This window comes from Pistacia vera, unplaced genomic scaffold, assembly GCF_008641045.1.
Source record: "Pistacia vera cultivar Batoury unplaced genomic scaffold, PisVer_v2 Contig401, whole genome shotgun sequence".
Lineage (NCBI taxonomy): Eukaryota > Viridiplantae > Streptophyta > Magnoliopsida > Sapindales > Anacardiaceae > Pistacia > Pistacia vera.
Genome location: NW_022196226.1, coordinates 326,375 through 345,957, shown reverse-complemented (window position 1 = coordinate 345,957; position 19,583 = coordinate 326,375). Strand labels below are relative to the sequence as shown.

Sequence of the window (19,583 nt, the reverse complement as noted above, 5' to 3'; positions counted from 1 at the left end):
CCCTAAGATAACACCAGTTGGCACATCATACTCCACCTGTGCTTTCCTCAGAGACTGAAGAAGAAAAATCAGGATAAGCGGTTTTTAAAATTTATTGAAATTTAAAAAAATTGCATATTAACATTCCTTTTGCAGATGCATTGTAGCAGATGCCGAGCTATGTGAAGTTCTTTAAGGAAATCTTTCGAACAAAGGAAGTTAGAAGATGAGGAAACGGTCTGCTATGGAGGAGTGCAGTGCCATTCTCCAGAAGAAGTTAACCCGAAGCTCAAAGATCCAGGGAGTTTTACTATTCCTTGCACTATAGGAGATATTATGTTTGATCTTGTTTTATGTGATTTAGGTGATAGTATTAATTTAATGCCCTTTTCTGTTTTCAGGAGATTAGGAATTGGTGAAGTGAAGCCAACGACAATGTCGTTGCAACTAGCGGATAGGTCCATAAAACATCCGAGGGGGATAGTGGAGGATGTGTTAGTGAAGGTGGATAAGATAATTTTTCCAACTGATTTTGTGGTTCTAGATATGGAAGAGGATAAGAAATTCCTCTCATTTTGGGCCGACCATTTTGGCCACGGGGAGGCCATAATAGATGGGCAAGAAGGAAAGCTACTGTTGAGAGTTCGATGAAACAGTAACTTTCAATGTCTTTGAGGCGATGAAGTTTACATCCGAATCAGATTCGTGTTTAGTGCGTGTGGTGGATAAATTGGTTGTGGAATCTATTGAGAAAAACACCCACACTTACCTCTAGAAGCATGGCTAGCCAAATCCAAAACAGTAGAGGAGATGATTCGGCGAGTAATGAATGTGCTAGGTTGTTAGAAGCTCTTCAACCGATTGATGAGAATCAAGATTAGAATTTGAGGAGTTTGATTTCGAAAAAGAGAAGGAAAGGAAAAAAAATGAAGAACCTCCAAAGCTTGAGTTGAAACCTTTACCTTCCACCTCAAATATGTATATCTTGGGGACTCCGAAACCTTCCAGTGATCATTAGTTCAGGATGAGTAAATTGGAGGAAGAGCGGTTGATTAGGTGTTGAGGGAACATAGACTAGCAATTGGATGGACGATTTCGGACATAGAGGCATCTCACCACATTTTGCATGCTAAGATACTCATGGGGAAGATATTAAGCCTAGGGTGCAACCACAACGAAGATTGAATCTTCGATGAAGGAAGTGGTGAGAAGGAGGTGGTGAAACTCTTAGATGCGGGGATTATCTATTCTATTTCCGACAGTCCATGGGTGAGCCAGTATAAGTGGTTTCGAAGAAAGGAGGTATTGCAGTAGTGAGGAATAGAGAGTAATGAATTGATACCAACTAGGACGTGTGAGAGGCTGGAGAGTGTGCATTGATTACCGAAAATTGAATGAGCGACAAGGAAGGATCATTTTCCACTACCTTTCATTGATCAGATGTTGAGAGAGGTTGGCAGGACATGCCTATTACTATTTCCTGGAAGGGTTATCAGGATACAACCAGATTGCCATCGCTCTTGAGGATCAAGAGAAGACGACCTTTACTTGCCCCTATGGCACCTTGCTTACGAAGGATGCGTTTGGGTATGCAATGCACCAGGAACATTCCAGAGATGCATGATGTTGATCTTTGGAGACAGGTGGAACGGTTCATAGAAGTCTCATGGATGACTTCTCAGTTTTTGGTGTCTTTTGATAGTTGTCTAATTAATCTTTCTCTGTTTTGTATGATGTAAGGAGAGAACTTGGTGCTCAATTGGGAGAAGTGTCACTTCATGGTCCAGGAGGGAATAGTGCTCGACCATAGGATTTCAAAGGACGGAATAGAATTTGATCGAGTAAAGACAGAAGTGATTGAGAAGCTGCCACCACCATCGAATGTCAAAGCGGTCCGAAGTTTCTTGGGGCATGCGGGGTTTTACAGACAGTTCATCAAGGATTTTTCTAAGATTTCTAAACCCCTTTGCAATTTATTGAATAAAGATGTTGTGTTTAATTTTAATGATGAATGCATGCATGCCTTTCTAACTCTTAAAAAATTATTAGTATCTGCACCTATTATTGCAGTTCCCGATTGGGGACTGCCATTTGAATTAATGTGTGATGCTAGTGATTTTGGTTTAGGGGTAGTGTTAGGACAGCAGAAGAACAAAATGTTGCATGTAATTCAATATGCTAGCAAAACACTCACTGATGCACAATTGAATTACACCACCACTGAAAAAGAATTGTTGGCTGTGGTTTTTGCTTTTGACAAGTTTCATTCGTATTTGTTAGGTGTAAAGGTGATCGTCTACACGGACCATTCATCACTTAGGCACCTATTGGCAAAGCAAGAAGCGAAACCTCGGCTCATAAGATGGATCCTATTGCTTCAGGAGTTTGAGTTGGAAATTCGTGATAAGAAGGGGTCAGAAAATGTGGTGGCAGATCACTTATTGAGAATTGAGAGACCACTTCAGCGAAATGTGGAGGAAATCCCCATTAGAGAAACCTTTCCGGATGAGAAGTTGATGAGAGTGGATGAAGCACCATGGTATGCAGATTTTGCAAATTATTTGTCATCAAGGGTGTTCCCAAGTGGTATGACGTTCCAACAAAAGAGGAAATTCTTCTCAGATTTGAAGTACTACTTTTGGGAAGAGCCATTTCTATACAGACACTATGCTGACCAAGTAATACGGAGATGTGTCCCAGAGGAGGAGATGAAAAACATTCTACGGCATTGTCACAAGAGGGAAATAAGTGGCCATTTTGGAGGAACTAGGACAGCAGCCAAGGTTCTACAATCGGGGTTTTATTGGCCAACCTTCTTTAAGGATTCTTTCCGAATGATTCAGAAGTGCGACCAGTGTCAACAGAGTGGTAATATTTCAAAAAGAGATGAGATGCCGTTGAACAACATCCTGGTGGTTGAGATTTTTGATGTGTGGGGGATTGATTTCATGGGTCCCTTCCCAACTTCTTTTGGGAATACATATATCTTAGTAGCGGTGGATTAAGTGTCAAAGTGGGTTGAAGCAGTTGCATTGCCGACTAATGATGCCAAGGTAGTGATTAAGTTTGTGAGAAAGCATATTTTCTCAAGGTTTGGGGTACCACGGGCAATTATTAGTGATGGAGGTTCCCACTTTTGCAATAGGCAACTGGATGCACTGTTGGGTAAATATGGAGTGACACATAGAGTTGCAACGCCTTACCATCCACAAACGAGCGAGCAAGTGGAACTGTCTAATAGAGAGCTGAAGGGCATTTTAGAAAAGATGGTTAATGCATCTAGGAAGGATTGGTCACAGAAATTGGATGATGCATTATGGGCCTACCAAATTGCATTTAAGAATCCAATTGGTATGTCCCCATTTAGAATGGTTTATGGGAAAGCATGTCACTTACCGGTAGAACTCGAGCATAAAGCATACTAGGCAGTCAAGCAGCTAAATATGGATTTAAGAGCTGCTGGGGAGGAAAGGATGCTGACTTTGAACGAACTCGATGAGTTCCATCTCGAAGCATATGAAAATGCTCGAATTTACAAGGAGAAGACAAAAAGGTGGCATGACAAGCATATCAGGAAGAAGGATTTTGAAGTGGGGCAAAAAGTGCTGTTGTTCAATTCTAGACTTAGGCTATTCCCCGAAAAACTTAAGTCTAGATGGTCCAGACCGTTCACGATTACAAGAATTCACTCATCTGGAGTAGTGGAAGTTACACAAGAAGAAAAGGGCACTTTTACAGTCAATGGACAGAGATTGAAGCCATATATTGATGGGGTGATGAGTTGCAAATCCATCCCAATACGGCTTGACATTCCGACGTGAAAAATTGAGAGAGTCGAGCTTACCGACTATAAACAAGCGCATCTTGGGAGGCAACCGAAGTGTTTTAAATTTTTGTTCTTCTATCTTTATTTTAGTGTGTTTGATTTTTTTTAATTTGTGTGTTTTTGGGTGTTTCAGGTGAAGTTTTCAGCTAATGCAAGGAAAAAAAATGCTCCAGACTTCGCCAGGGCGAAGAATTATTCTTCGCCGCGGCGAAGCACATTGGGTAAAAATAAATTTTGAAAAGTCCCAGACTTCGCCGGGGCGAAGCAACCTGAAAATTTGTGATAGCTACTATAATTTTTTGCCCCAATGAAGTATTTTGCTTCGCCGAGGTGAAGCAGGTTGGACGAAATTCATCCAAGGCAATTTCGCCGCGGCGAAGATTTTAAATTCGCCGCGGCGATTAGCCACTGTAATTTTTCACCCCGGCGAAGTATTTTGCTTCGCCACGGCGAAACTTGGGTTTCAAATTCGTGTTCATGAACGAAGAACTTCGCCACGCGAAGCTTGTTCTTCGCCGTGGCGAACCTTGGGTTTCAAATTAGGGTTCATGAACGAAGAACTTCGCCGCGGCGAAGCTTGTTTTCTATTTATACTCACTTTGGGTTTTCATTTTCCATGCGTTTTTCAAATACATTTGAGAGAAAAATTTTCCAATTTCAATCCTTTGCCTCCCAAGTGCTTTCTCAACCAAAGTTTTCACTCCTTAACCCTCCTAAACACCAAAACAACTCATTTCAACAACAAATTTTTTGAAAATTTCACGAAAATTTCAAGTTCAAGAAATTTGGGGCTTTCCAATCTGGGCTGATTTTGAGTAAATTGGTGGCGAATAATCCTTCATATTGGTAAGATGTCAAGTTCCCTAAACTCATTTTCGCAAAATTTCAAGTCTTACGTTGTAGATCTAAAAAATTTATTTTTGGTTGAGTTGCAAATTTTGTGAGTTCGATTTTGTTGAAGAAGGGTTTATTGTGCATGTTGTGATATTGAGGAGTATGGGTGTTGAGTTTTGGAGTGTGTTGTTGAATTTGGAGAAATTGTAGTTTGGGGGTCTGATTGCAAATTTTTGGAAGTGTTTTCAATTCTCTTTTTCAGGTTTGAATTGGTTGTTGTGGGGAACCAGGCTTGAATTTTTGGGTTGCGCTGTGAATTGATTTATAGAAAATGGCACCTAAAGTTAAGTTGCCATACAAAGGAAAAGGAAAAGGTAAGAAAGTAGACAGCCGTTTTGTGAGTGAAGAGGCCCAGAAACGATATCAAGGGGCTATCCAAAGAAGAGATAATGGCTTTATTCATGTGCGCGGATTGACAGTGAGTCAGGCGTTGGATTGGAGTCAAGGGAGACGATGGGAATTGTTTATGAGTGCTCCTACACAACCGGCTGTAGAGCTGCTAGTAAGGGAGTTTTATGCCAACCTCCCGGATTGTGAAGAGGGTTTTGCATTTGTGAGAGGGGTTGATGTGCCATTTAAGAAGATGTAATCAATGAGTTTTACAACCTGCCTAGGTTTGATGATCAGGATGAGTACGGAAGGTTTAGGAGGACACAGTTTGAGGATAGTATCATTCCTCTGGTCATTGCAAAACCGGATGCAACTTGGTTAGTGTCGAAGAAACAAAAGAAGACTATTAAGGGAACTTCTTTGACACCGATGGCTCGATTGTGGCAATATTTTGTTAGTGCGAAGTTGATGCCGGAAACGCACTATAGCACAGTAGCTTACGAAAAAGCATTACTGTTTTATTCCATTGCCACAAGAAAGAGTATAAATGTGGGAAGAATTATCTTTAGCAACATTCATTATGCCGCCAAACCAGGGCGATCAAGTTATTTTTTCCCACATCTCATCACAGCCTTGTGCATTAGAGCTGGAGCCAAGGTAGGAGATGATGAGCAACGTATTCATGCTACCCCTATCCTTTATTCAGATTATTTTCAGAAGCATCTTGAATGTCCAGAAGCTGAGCAACCAAGGGCAGGAACAAAACGGCAGAGAACCACACAAGGCCCTGTCACATCCTCCAGCTCCACAGCTACACAGAAAGAGATGATGCAGCAGATGATGGGTATGATGAAACGGATGGAAAAACGTCAGGATTGGTTGGTTGAGCAGACCCACATGATGTATGAGATGCAGAAGAGTAGCTTTAACAAGCTCAACGTTGACATTTCAGGATTCCAATGGGCCAACTGGGATTCAGATAAGTGGATGGGCTCAAAGTTGGAAGAAAAAGAAGAAGAAGACGAAGAGGAAGACGAGGAAGGCGAAGAATGAGCACCGAAACACCTGTGTTGTTGTCATTTGTCATTTGTTTTTAGTTGATTTTGTCTTTCATTTCAAACATTAAACTCAGTTTATATTTTTGTTTTGGATTATTGTAGTTGTTTTCGTTGTTTCATTTTTCTTGTAATTTGTAGTTTGTGTAAGGACGAGATTAGGTTGTAATACTTTCATATTAGTCTGTAAATTTTTCTAACCTAGTGGACACCACAGTTTCAATTGTTTTGACAGATGTTGGGTGATGAAAAAGATCGGGTGTGCACTGTGGAGCGACACTTCACGGATTAATCAGGGAACTATCTTGTACCTTTGTTATTTTTTTGTTTTTCTATTCCTAATTTATGCGTAATGGGACATTGGGGACAATGTCATCCTTTGTTTGGGGGGTAGGAAAATTAGAAAATTTTTTATTTTGTTGATTTTATTTTGGTTTGATTGTGTTTGCTGATGATGAATTGTATAAATCAATGATGCGAATTGGATTGTTGCATTTTTATTGTTGAGAAATGTTAAGCATTGCTTCAAGTTTAGGTTTATTGACTGAATTTTGATTGAGGTTTGTTGAGTGGTTCAACCACAATTTTCATTTTTTCGGCATGCTTAGATTCATTTTATGTACTTAGGTAAAGTTTGATAATGTTGGTGGACTCTAGAACCTAGTAGAGAAGTGCTTGAGGCGAAATTCTAGGATTAGACATGGTTGAGGAGATGATTTAGGCATTCTTTTTGGAACGTTTGAGCCTTTCTAGCCGACCCAGGAATGAAATTGTCCCTAGTCACCCATTTGAGTCGTTTTGATCATATTTGCTTTATCTTTCTTGGCTAACCAAAAATTGTCCGATCCTTGCACCCTAAACACTCTGTCGTACCCTTAGGAGAATTCAATCCTAATGCAAACACAAAGAAAGGGAAGAGTTGTACGAATTGACTAAAAGAATAGTTTGGGGGTTGTGAGAAGTGCAATACAAATAAAAGAGGTAGTTCACGTCAATTCAATGGATGTATCTCGATTGTATAAATTTTTTTTTTTGTTCAAAAAAAAAATTAATAATAATTTTCTTTTGCCAAGTTGAAGGGTATCTCGGTTGGAAACCAGTAATCGTCTTAAAAACTGCCTAGCAGTACTTGGCGACCTCTGGTTTAACAATGCCACGTACACCTTCGACCCACGCATTTATGGTATCAGAAATAAGAAAGACACAAATTTGAGGGGTGTAAATTAGTGGATACGTGATTGGTGGGTGAGAAGAAATGGAGTTCAATTTGATTTGAGCGTTTGCATGAGGAAAACCGAGTTCTCTTACTTTGTATTTCCTATCCTTTTTCTTGGAACACACTTCCCGAGCCTAGCGTTACAAGCTTATATAGACCTGCTGATTCTTATCTTTGTCTAGTCCTCATTAGTGGAGAGTAGTTCGATATTTAGGCTTATGGAGTCTGCCACCATTTGATAAACTTTACATTCCTGCATAAAATAATCCGGGAAGTCGGAAGGTGGATTGAAGTGGGGATTACCTACTCGAGGGACCAATTGAGAAAGAAAGTCGATGCAACTTATAACTTCTTGGAATGTTAAACATTTTTCTTTTAATAATTTTGCAACAACTTTTGAGATTGGTATAAATTCTAGGCAGTTGTTTTGTGAGTCGAGTCTTTTGTTTCTCTTATTTAATTTGTGTCATTTGCTGTTTTGTGTTTTTGTACGTTTGTTTTTTTTCTTTTATCTTGTTTTGTACCTGATGCTCGGGGACGAGCATCACCTTAGTTTGGGGGTATTTGATAATCCGAGGATTATACTAGTTTATTTAAGCTTTTAGGCTGGATTTTAGATATTTCTTAGTCTATTTTTGCCTGAATTGATACTTAATTCCTTACATTTTGTGTTTCAAGTTAAAAATGGAAATTTTGAGCGAATAAAGGTAGATTTGGAGTTTTTGGACTTAGAAGCACACGGAGGGCAATTCTGGAATTTTATAATTCTTCAGGAAACTTCGCCGTGGCAAAGGTTGTTCTTCGTTGCGGCAAAATGGGCCAGTGATGCATCAGATTCAGCTCCTTTGTCGCCACGGCAAAGTCTGCATACTCCACTTTTTGTAAAACGCATAGTTTCATATTTAGGCTAAGTTGTATTATTTTGGGCGAGGTATAAAAGAAAGACTTAGTCTTTTTGTTTAGGGCGTTCGTGGAGAGATAGAGAGAGTTTTTACATTATTTTAGATTCATTTTTGAGTGATTTTTGGATTAACAAAGTTAGAAGATTCGAGGAGACCAGTGGATTCATCAATTTGGTGAGATTCTTTTCCTTTTCTTTTGTTTCCATTATGTTGAACCTGGAGTTTTTCATTTCTTTTAATTGTTTGATTGATTTAGCCATGAACTAACCTATTTTGGGTTAGGGTTTTGATGTAGTTCGGATTCTAATGGGTTAGAAAGTTGATGATTATTAATTTCATATGATTTTGCTTTGATTGTGTGATTATTCTGTATTTATTGTTTGTATGTGATGAACATGATGAGATTGAGAGATAATTCATGTTAAGCTTCTTGGGTAATCACCGTTGTATTATTGGATTCTAGAGATAGATTCAAGAACCGATGAAATCAATCTAGGATTCTTGTGCTTAATAAACTTAGACTTATTAACTTTCATTTTGTTGGGTGCAGAAGGTTAATAGGGAAGAGTAGGACAATATAGCCTGAAAAGGTATGTTGGACACTTTAGAGAGTTCAATTTACAATCAATGCATGAGAAAATGAGTTTAGCTTAATTCTTAAAGTTTAACCTATAGAGTCCGAATGAAGTCAAAACCCTACCCGTTTGTTTGAATTGATTTTATCCCGTTTTAAATCTTGCTTTCATAGTTTAAGTTTATTTTAGTAAAATTTTGTTTTAATTATAGTTTAAATTGCTCCCTTAAATCCAAAAGAATTCGATTGCTTCAACTTGAAAACGTTAGGAAACTTAATGCTTAGCAACAATCCTCGTGGGAACGATACTCACTCATCATTATATTACTTGTGCGACTAGTATACTTGCTACATATTGCATGTTGTATGAAACACGCATCAGTGGAAAAATAAAAGGTAAAGGATAGATCAATTGCTCTTTTTTGCCAAGATCGGGTATCGATTATATAGTTTACATATTAAAACAAAATTCTGTATAGAATAAAATTAATCCATTCAAGGATTAGAAATCTAATGCATGTTTGGAGGCTCCTTCAAGTGACTCTGAATTTATTTCTCTACCGATTCAATATAGAATCGTACGAACGATAATTCACAAGAAGATAATCTGAAGAACCAAGGGCCGATTTACTAGGACGACGCAGTGGCTTCAAGAATCAAAGAATCAAAAAGAGAAAAATATTTCTCCTCAATCTATGAACAAGACGTGAGTAAGAGAGTGTGGGGTAGGCGACTAGGGTTTATAATAATTGAATAATTGTTATATTGTTTTAATTTAATTTGTACTTATATAGTGCAACAATTAAAACCCTATTCCAATAAGGAATAGCCATAGGCTCCAACCCTAATCCACCCTTGCAACCAACCACCCTTTAATTGGTATTTTAAATTTTAATTAATTATTATTATAATTAAAATCAATTAATAATAATATATTAACATTTAATTAATAATAATAATTCATTCAAATATATGCGTACATATATTTAAATATAATCTCACTAATTTTAATTTTAATATTAAAATTAAATACAGGCAACAACCTTAGCAAATTTAATTGCACTGTGATTTACCTTTTCATTCTAAAAGACGAAAATACCCCTTTCATAAATTGATTGTTAAATTATCTTCTAAGTGTGTGACCTATAGGCTCTTTATCATATTGGTAGTGAGTAGTATCGCGATTAACACCAATTAATTGTCTCACTACACACAAACCAAGATTGGCCCCTAGCAAGGCATCATGACCACCAGATAGATTTGGATTCAGCAAAATAGCTACCTATCAATGATATGGTTACCGTGCAATCAAATCCTTTCATCATACGTTATCTCATCTAGGCTGAGGTACAACAATAGTGTCAACCTCAATTATTCTCAATATCTTTGTATTTAGTTATTAGACCAATGACCGGATAAATAAATTGGATTGAGTAATAACTCAATCCTACTGTGGCCACAGATTTGGTGTCATTTCCATTTACTGAATTACGCAGTGAGATAACTTCTCTCGTCCCCGGAAGTGATGAATCCTTTGTCGATCCACCATAGTCTTGGCACACTCCTTGATGTAGCCAATCACTATCTTATTGATAGCTCTGAATATAATTACGTTGGGCTGGAGTCAAACTACACCAATCGGTGCACAAGGCGCTTTAGTGATCTCAAGTCTAAGGATCACATGCACCACTATTCATTAGAGGATTTTTTCCATAGACACTGGGGTTACCATCCATATGGAATCCTTTGGTGGGTCTATCTATTGAATTTGCCTCCAGCAAGGACCCATGCATTGTCTTTCGACAGGGTTGTTCAACACTATGATAGCTTTACCGTATTATCTGTGTCCTTGGTCAGAATAATACTAGGGCTATGAACATTTCTAGAATGGCCACCATATGTGATCATAGGGTTCTTACTATCAAGATTTGAAACACTTGATACCCTCGTCATGGTTCTACCATCCCAAGGACATTTATCAATACATACAGATATGATTTACATGATATAGAATAAAATTCCTTTTATTGATTAATAACATTATTACAAATAGTCAATTCTACAATAATTGATTGGCTCTAGGGCACCTACTCTAACACTTAATCATGCGTTGTCTAAGATTTCGTCTCAAGTGATCATCAAATAGGTTCTAGAGTTTAGAGATCTCAAAAAATAGTAGGAAATTACCCATAAAATACCTGTAAAAGCTAGAACCAACTAACCAAACAAACCACAAACTCAAGAGTTTTGAACTCAAGCAAAAATCAACATCTAGGATAATTCTCGAATTAGTGTAAAAATCACCTCTTCTAAATACTACATGTCATTGCAATCAACCATATCACAGACATTTGACATCATCCAGGAAACACAAACTTCCATAAACCAAAAAATTTATAGGCATGCAAAAATTTCATACTTTCCCACCCCCAAACAAAATCCTACATTGTCCCTAATGTAGCCAACAAAACAACGTAGAGGAAAAGGGAAAGAAACGAGTTACCCCCCTTTGAGTAACAAATCAAAAAGTTCGGAAGTAACGCCACTGAATGCATTGGTCATTGGCAATGACGCTAAAATTGTGGCCACAGTGGGATTGAGTTGTTGCTCTATCCGGATTATAATATAGGTCATTGGTCCAGAAACTGAATACATAATATTGAGAGTAATCGAAGGTTGACACTATTTCTATGCCTTCGTCTCGCTGAGATATCGGATGATGAAAGGATTGAATTGTACGGTAACCATATTGTTGACAGGTAGCTATTTTGCTGAATCCGAATCTATCGGGTGGCCATGATGCCTTGTTAGGGGTCAATCTTGGTCTGTGTATTAGTGAGATGATTAATTGGTGTTAATCGTGATACTATACACTACCGGTATGATGAGGAGCCTATGAGTCACGCACATAGAAGATAATTTAAGACTCAGGAAGAAAGAAGGGCGTTTTCGTCTTTTTAGGCGAAAGAGTATTTTGGTAATTTCACAATGCAATTAAATTTGCTGAGGTTGTAGCCTTTATTTAATTTATTAGAAAAATTAAATAAGTGAAATTACATTTAAAATATGTGTTCGCATATATTTAATTAAATCATCATTATTGTTAAATGTTAATATATAGATTAAATATATATTAATTGATTTTAATTGAGATAATGATGAAATAAAAATAAAAATATCTAATTGGGAGTGTTTGGTAACATGGGGTGTTTGGGTTGGAGCCCAAGCCTATTCCATATGGGAATAGGCAAACCAAGTTTTCACTATAAAAGAAAATGGTTATTTGTAAAATGTGTGTGATTTTCATTTAGTTTATTTTCTTTGAAAAGGCACAAACACAACAGCTCCTTAAACACTCTCCCACGACAGAATTTATTTTTGCCTAAAATCAATTTCATTGATTTTTTCTTCTTGATCTTAAAGCTAAGGAGGATCTAGCAAATCCCTCCATAGTTCTTTGTGATTGTCTTCGTGTGGACTAAGTGGGTTCGATCCTACACTTGGGTCGGTAGCAAAACGTTCATTGACAAATTTGGAGGAGCCTCCAAACTGCGTATGTTTTCTAAACTCATGATTAATTTTTGCAGACTTCTATTTTAACATAAACTGTAAAATTGTACCTTTGATCTTGGCTCAATGGGAACGATCCTTGTTATTATGATTTTGTTTTCCGTTGCATATATGGACCGTTTCCTAACAAAAAGATCTCCCCTAATTGATGAATCCACAAGGTTAAATCCCAAATCTTCTTTCCTGTTGTCCCAAAATGTCAAAGCTGCTCTAAACCCAGACAAACCCCTTTAAAAATGGCTAACTTTTTCTTATATAGTCGGTCCAAAAAGCTCTAAACTTTCCTAAAATAAAACTGTGTGTTTTAATTAAAACTGAAAATCGCAGACTTCGTTGTGGCAAAGAATATTCTTCGCCACGGCGACGAGTTAAAGTGAAATCTCGTGCCCAGCATCTCTCGCCATAGCGAAGAAAGAACTTCACCGTGGCGAACATTCCAAAACAATTTTGAATTTTATAGAATTGCCCTCTGCTTGCTTCTTTGCTTGAATCTTCAATCTTCGATGCTTTCTCATGGAAACAAGCTTCATAGTGCTTCAAATCGGCTTTAGAACTTCCCTGAATTCTGAGATTCGCTTGCTTCTGGGTCCAGAAACTCCAATTCGCTCATTATTCGCTCAAAGTACACGTTTTTACTTGAAACACAAAATATGTGGAGTTACATAGCAATTCAGGTACAAACGAACTAAGAAGTATCTAAAATTCGACCAAAAAGCCTAAATAAAACAGTATAATCCTCGGATTATCAAATACCCCCAAACTAAAGACATGCTCGTCCCCGAGTGTCAGGTACAAAACATGACTACAAGAAAAACAACTAACAAACAAAAACACAAAACAACAAAATTGAAAATGAAATGAGAAAAATTAGACTCAACTCAAACACAACGAACTGCCTAGAATTTATACAAGTCTCAAAAATTGTTGAAAAGTTATTACTGGAAAAAGCTTAACACTCCAAGAAGTTATAAGTTGCATTGACTATCTTTCTCTATTGTCCCTCGAGTAGGTGATCCCCATTTCAGTCCACATTTCGACTTCCCAGATTATTTTATGCAGAAATGCAAAGTTTATAAAATGGTGGCAGACTCCATAAGCCTAAGTATCGAACTACTCTCCACTAATGAGGACTAGACATCACTAAGGATCAAAAGGTCTTTACAGGTTTGTAACGTTAGGCTCGGTTAGTGGCTCCAAAGAAAAGGAAATGATAAACAAAGCAGGATAACTCGGTTTCCTTTAAGCAAACACTAAGACTTACATCAACTTCCACTTTCTTTCTCAACCACCACTCAAGATGTCAACCATTTTATAACCCTCAACCATGTGCCATTCTTATTCTCGATTCTGAAATACACTTTCAAATTCTATATACATATATTTTGTTTTATTTTATTTTTATTTATTTATTTTTAAAAGCAACAATAATCTTATTGAGGTTAATTACCCTTTTTCTTCTTCTTGCCCTTCTCACGACCCCCAAACTATTCTTTTAGTTCATTAGCATTTCACACAACTCTCTAAGCTCTTTGTGTTTACATTAGGTTCAGAATTTTCTTAAGGGTTGTGACACGTGTTTAGGGTGAAAGGTTTGGGCATTATTGGTTGCACACAAAAATAGGACAACAATGATTTCATAAGGCTCAAATGGGTGACTAAGGATAAATTTTCATGGTCGGCTGGAAAAGCTCAAACGTTTCGAAAAAATGCCTAAATCATTTCCTCAATAATGTCTATTCCTAGAATTTCGCCTCAAGCACTTCTAAACTACGTTCTAGAGTCCACCAACATTATCAAGACTTCCCCTAAGTACATCAAATGAATCTAAGCATGCCAAAATAATGAAACTGGTGGTTGAACCACTCAACAAACCTCAAGCTAAATCAAGTCAACAAACCTAAACTTGAAGCAATGCTTAACATTTTTCAACAATAAAATCCCAATAATCCTATTCTCATCATAGACTTATGCAATTCATCATTGGCGCAACAAAACAAAACATGAAAACACTAAACATAAATCAAAATTTTGAAATTTTCCTACCCCTCAAACTAAAGATGATATTGTCCCCAATGTCACATTATGCACAATTTAGGAATAGAAAAACAGTATTTAAAAAAAAAAAAAGGTACGAGATAGTTCCCTGATTAATCCGTGAAGTCTGAATTTTGTTCAACAACATGCATACCCATTCCTTGGCTTTCTCATAATCATCGTCTGTAAAACAATTGAAAGTCTGTGGTGTCCACTGTGTTAGCAAAATTCACTAAATAATATGGAAATATTACAACCTAATCTCGCTCTTACAACTATTAGAAAGTTCAAACAAAAATTAACAATCCAAAGCGAAAAGAAAATTCAATTCAATTTACAAAACAAAAGACTATAACAAATGAAAATATAAACTACAAAAACAGGTACTCAAGGTTCATTCTTTGTCCTCCTCCTCGCCTTCGGTGTCCTCATCTTCTTCTTTGGAAACATCCCATTCCTCGGAATCCCAGTCTTCCCATAGGAAGCTCGAAGTATCAATGTCTGGCTTGGTGCAGCAGCTGTGTTGCATATCATACAGCATCCAGGTCTGCTCTGCCAACCAACCTTGACGTCGTTCCATCCGTTTCATCTTACCCAAAATCTGCTGCAGTAGCTCCTTCGTTGTGGATGTTGAACTGGTTGATGTGGTAGCTTCTGTGGAGCTTCTATGGTTCTTTGTCATTTTGTTCTGGATCTGGGTCCTTCTCTGGGTGGACGCCCAAGTAGCTTGCGATAGTAGGTGGCATCAAGGGGTGGAGCACGATGAATAAGTGGTTCATCATCTGTCTTCTCAACTACCGCTCGAGTGCACAGCTCAGTGATGAGATGTGGGAAGGGGAAGCTCCCTCGCCCTAGTTTGGCTGTATTCTGTATACTTGTCATGATAATATTCCCCACATCCATTTTCTTTCCGGTGGCAATGGAATAAAGCAACAATGCCTTGTCAAAAGTCACTGTACTATAATGCGTCTCCAGCATCATCCTTGCACACACAAAGTACTGTCACAATCTAGCTATCAGGATCAAATTTGTTCTCTTAATGCTATTTCTTCCCTTCTTAGAAATCTCCCAAGGGGTATCCGGCTTCGCTATTACCTTAAGAATCTCATCCTCTTTAAACTGTCTCTTTTTAAATTCCAGATACTCATCACAGTCAATTGAAGGCAGTCCGTAGAAATGAATGATCACCTTTGCATCAATTGGCACATTAATACCCCTCACATATACATTCCTGAGATTACACTTAGGGAAGTTGGCATAAAACTCTCGCACTATCGGCTCTATGGCTAAATGTTTGGGTTCACTCATGAAGTTGTCCCACTTCCTCCCTCGACTCCAATCTTCTACATGGATAGTGGTCAATCCATGCTTGGCAATAAACCCCTTATCTTTTCTTTTGATTGCACCTTCATAATGTTGCCAAGCCTTTTCACTAACAAACCTATTGTCTACTTGTTTCCCTTTTCCTTTGCCCCGGGAAGTCATTTTGAGCTGTATTTTTGGTTTTGACTACCCAAATGTACCCCCAAACTAAGAATTCAACGCTAAGTTCCCTTACTACTGACCACAATCACTCCTGAAAATGCACCAAAGTTTTGAAATTTTGCACCTAGACCCCCAAACTAACTATTCTTCCAAACTCACACACAACACTCCCCAATCGAAAACCCAACTTCTTCAACACAACACAAAGCAAAATCCACACTCTTTTAATCAATATCAGACCACAAACAATCCCAAAAATCCACAACTCAACTTAATCAAACAATATCTCAAACTTAAAGCACTACAATCGAAATTGAGCAAATTAAATGTTGGAGAACTCAAAATCTTACCAAACCGAAGATGATTGCACCATCGATTTCACCAATTTCGGTCCAAATTGCAAGATCCCTAATTTTTAAAAACCAAGGGTTTCCAAAATTTTCTTCAAATTTTCGCACAAATCCTTTCTAAAATGAGTTGTTTTGGTGTTTGTGAGGGTTAAGGAGTGAGGTATAGGGATGGAAATTCATTGGAGAGATTCTGGATTGAAGGTGGAAGTTTTTGGCTCTTGGATGTGTTTTGAAATTTTTTTGCGAAAATGAAGATTCGCGACGCGAATTTATATAAAACAGTTTGAGAAGTTCTTCATGCAATAAGCAAAATAAGAACCCAGTCGATGCCTTTCTTTGCCGCGGCAAAAATTTCCAGTGTATACAACGCCACGGCAAAGAATTTTCTTCGTCACGGCGAACCTTCCTTGGCTCAATTCAGCAATGCCTTCTATGTCACGGTGAAGAAAATTGTCTCGTCATGACGAAAAATTCCAGAGAGCACAACGCCGTGGCGAAGTCTGGAACTTTTCAAATTCCATTTTGTGCAAAGTGTACATCACCGCTGTGAAAACTGGAAATTCCCTTTTTCGCCTTAATTCGATAATTCACCTGAAACACCCAAAAACACAGGAAATTAAAATTATTGTAAATCATAAAACAATTAAACAAATTCAAAAACAACACACAAACAAACAACAAATGAAAACACTTGGGTTGCCTCCCAAGAAGCGCTTGTTTATAGTCGGAAGCTCGACTTTCTCAAGTCATCATGTCGGAATGTCAAGTCGAACAGGAAGTGGCTTGCAACTCATCACCCCATCAATGTATGGCTTCAATCTTTGTCCATTGACCTTAAATGTGCCATTTTCTTCATGTGAAACCTCCACTGCCCCATATGGGTAAACTTTTGTGACTATGAAAGGTCCGGACCATCTAGACTTAAATTTTACAAGGAAGAGCCTAAGTCTAGAATTATACAACAACACTTTTTGACCCACTTCAAAGTTCTTCTTCCTGATATGCTTGTCATGCCACTTCTTGGTCTTTTCTTTGTATATCTGAGCATTCTCATACGCTTCATGATGGAACTCGTCAAGTTCATTCAATTTCAGCATCCTTTGTTCCCCAGTAACTCGTAAATCCATGTTTAGCTGGTTCACGGCCCAATATGCCTTATGCTCAAGTTCCACCGGCAAGTGACATGCCTTCCCATATACTAACCTAAATGGAGACATGCCAATCGGAGTCTTGAATGCAGTGCGGTATGCCCATAATGCATCATCCAACTTCCGTGACCAATCCTTCCTGGATGCATTAATTGTCTTCTCTAAAATCCTTTTCAACTCTCGGGTCGACAGTTCCACTTGCCCGCTAGTCTGAGGATGGTATGGTATGACCACTCTATGTTTCACTCCATATTTTCCCAACAAGGCGTCTAATTGCCTATTGCAAATATGAGAGCCTCCATCACTAATGATTGCCCATAGTACCCCAAATCTTAAGAAAATGCTCTTCCTCACAAAGTTAACCACCACTGGCTTCATTGGATGGCAATGCAACTGTTTCCACCCATTTCGAAACATAATCCACTGCTACCAAAATGTACATATTCTCATAAGAATTTGGGAAAGGACCCATGAAATCAATTCCCCACACATCAAATAGTTCAACAACTAGGATGTTATTCAATGGCATCTCGTCTCTCCTTGAAATATTTCCACTCCGTTGACATTAATCACATTCCTGAATCACCCGGAAGGCATCCTTGAATAGGGTTGGCCAATAAAATCCAGATTGAAGGACCTTGGCTGCTGTCCTAGTTCCTCCAAAATGACCACCCACTTCCCTGTTATGGCAATGTCATAGAATACTCTCCATCTTCTCTTCCGGGACACACCTATGTATCATCTAATCAACACAGTGTTTATACAGAATTGGTTCTTCCCAGAAATAATACTTCAAGTCAGAGAAAAACTTCCTCTTTTGCTAGAAGGTCATGCCATTTGGGAGCACTCTCGATAACAAGTAGTTTGCAATATCTGCATACCAAGGTGTTTCTTCAACTCTCATCAATTTCTCATCCGTGAAAGTTTCCTTGATTTGGGTTTCCTCTTCACTTCCCTGGGTTGGTCGTTCAATCCTCGACAAATGATCCGTCACCACATTTTCTAACCCCTTTTTATCTCGGATCTCTAACTCAAACTCTTGTAGTCATGGGATCCATCTTATCAGCCGAGGTTTTGCTTCTTGCTTTGCCAACAAATGCTTGAGTGCCGAATGATCCGTGTAGACTATCACCTTAGCACCTAGCAAATAAGAACGAAATTTTCAAATGCAAAAACCACGGCTAACAACTCTTTTTCAGTAGTGGTGTAATTCAACTGTGCATTAGTGAGTGTCTTGCTAGCATACTGAATTACATGCAAAACTTTGTTCTTTCTTTATCCTAAAACTACTCCTAGTGCAAAATCACTAGCATCATATATCAATTCAAACGGTAGTCCCCAATCAGGAACTGCAATAATAGGTGCAAACACTAACAATTTCTTAAGAGTTCGAAAAGCATGCATGCATTCATCATCAAAATCAAAAGGATTATCCTTAATCAGTTAACTGCAGAGGGGCTTAGAGATTTTAGAGAAATCCTTAATGAACTGTCTATAGAACCCCACATGCCCCAAGAAACTCCGAACTGCCTTAACGTTTATAGGTGGTGGCAGTTTCTCAATCACTTCAGTTTTTGCCAGATCCACTTTAATGCCGTCTTTTGAAATTCTGTGACCGAGTACTATTCCTTCCTGTACCACGAAATGGCATTTCTCCTAGTTGAGCACCAAATTTGTCTCATGACATCGCTGCAAAACAAATGAAAGATTAGATAAACAATTATCAAAAGAAGAACCAAAAACAGAGAAGTCATCCATGAAGACTTCTATAAACCGCTCTACCATATCCCCAAAGATCGACATCATGCATTGCTGAAATGTGGCCCATGCATTGCACAACCCGAAGGGCATCATTCTGTAGGCAAAGACGCCATAGGGACAAGTGAATGTCGTCTTCTCTTGATCTTTAGGAGTAATGGCAATCTGATTATAACCTAAAAAATCATCCAAGAAACAATAGTAAGCATGCCCTGTTAATCTCTCCAACATTTGATCGATGAAAGGAAGTGAGAAATGATCATTCCTTGTTGCTTCATTCAATTTTCGGTAATCAATGCACACTCTCCAACCTGTGATTGTCCTAGTTGGTATCAATTCATTGCTGTCATTCTTAATCACCATGATACCTCCTTTCTTTGGAACCACTTGCATCGGGCTCACCCATGGACTATCTGAAATAGGATAAATTATGCCCGCATCTAAAAGTTTCACCACCTCCTT

The 19,583-nt window shown here is 38.2% G+C and overlaps 1 protein-coding gene across 1 annotated transcript in view; it reads right to left on the bottom strand.

Moving 5' to 3' along the window:
* LOC116141935 overlaps positions 1–19,583 on the bottom strand; it is a gene marked incomplete at its 5' end in the record, with an annotated part of 108,402 nt that extends 88,819 nt beyond the window's left edge. The window contains 4 exon segments of the mRNA XM_031427406.1: positions 17,192–17,736; positions 17,738–17,944; positions 18,080–18,503; positions 18,812–19,583. Coding sequence (XP_031283266.1) covers positions 17,192–17,736; positions 17,738–17,944; positions 18,080–18,503; positions 18,812–19,583 — 1,948 coding nt within the window.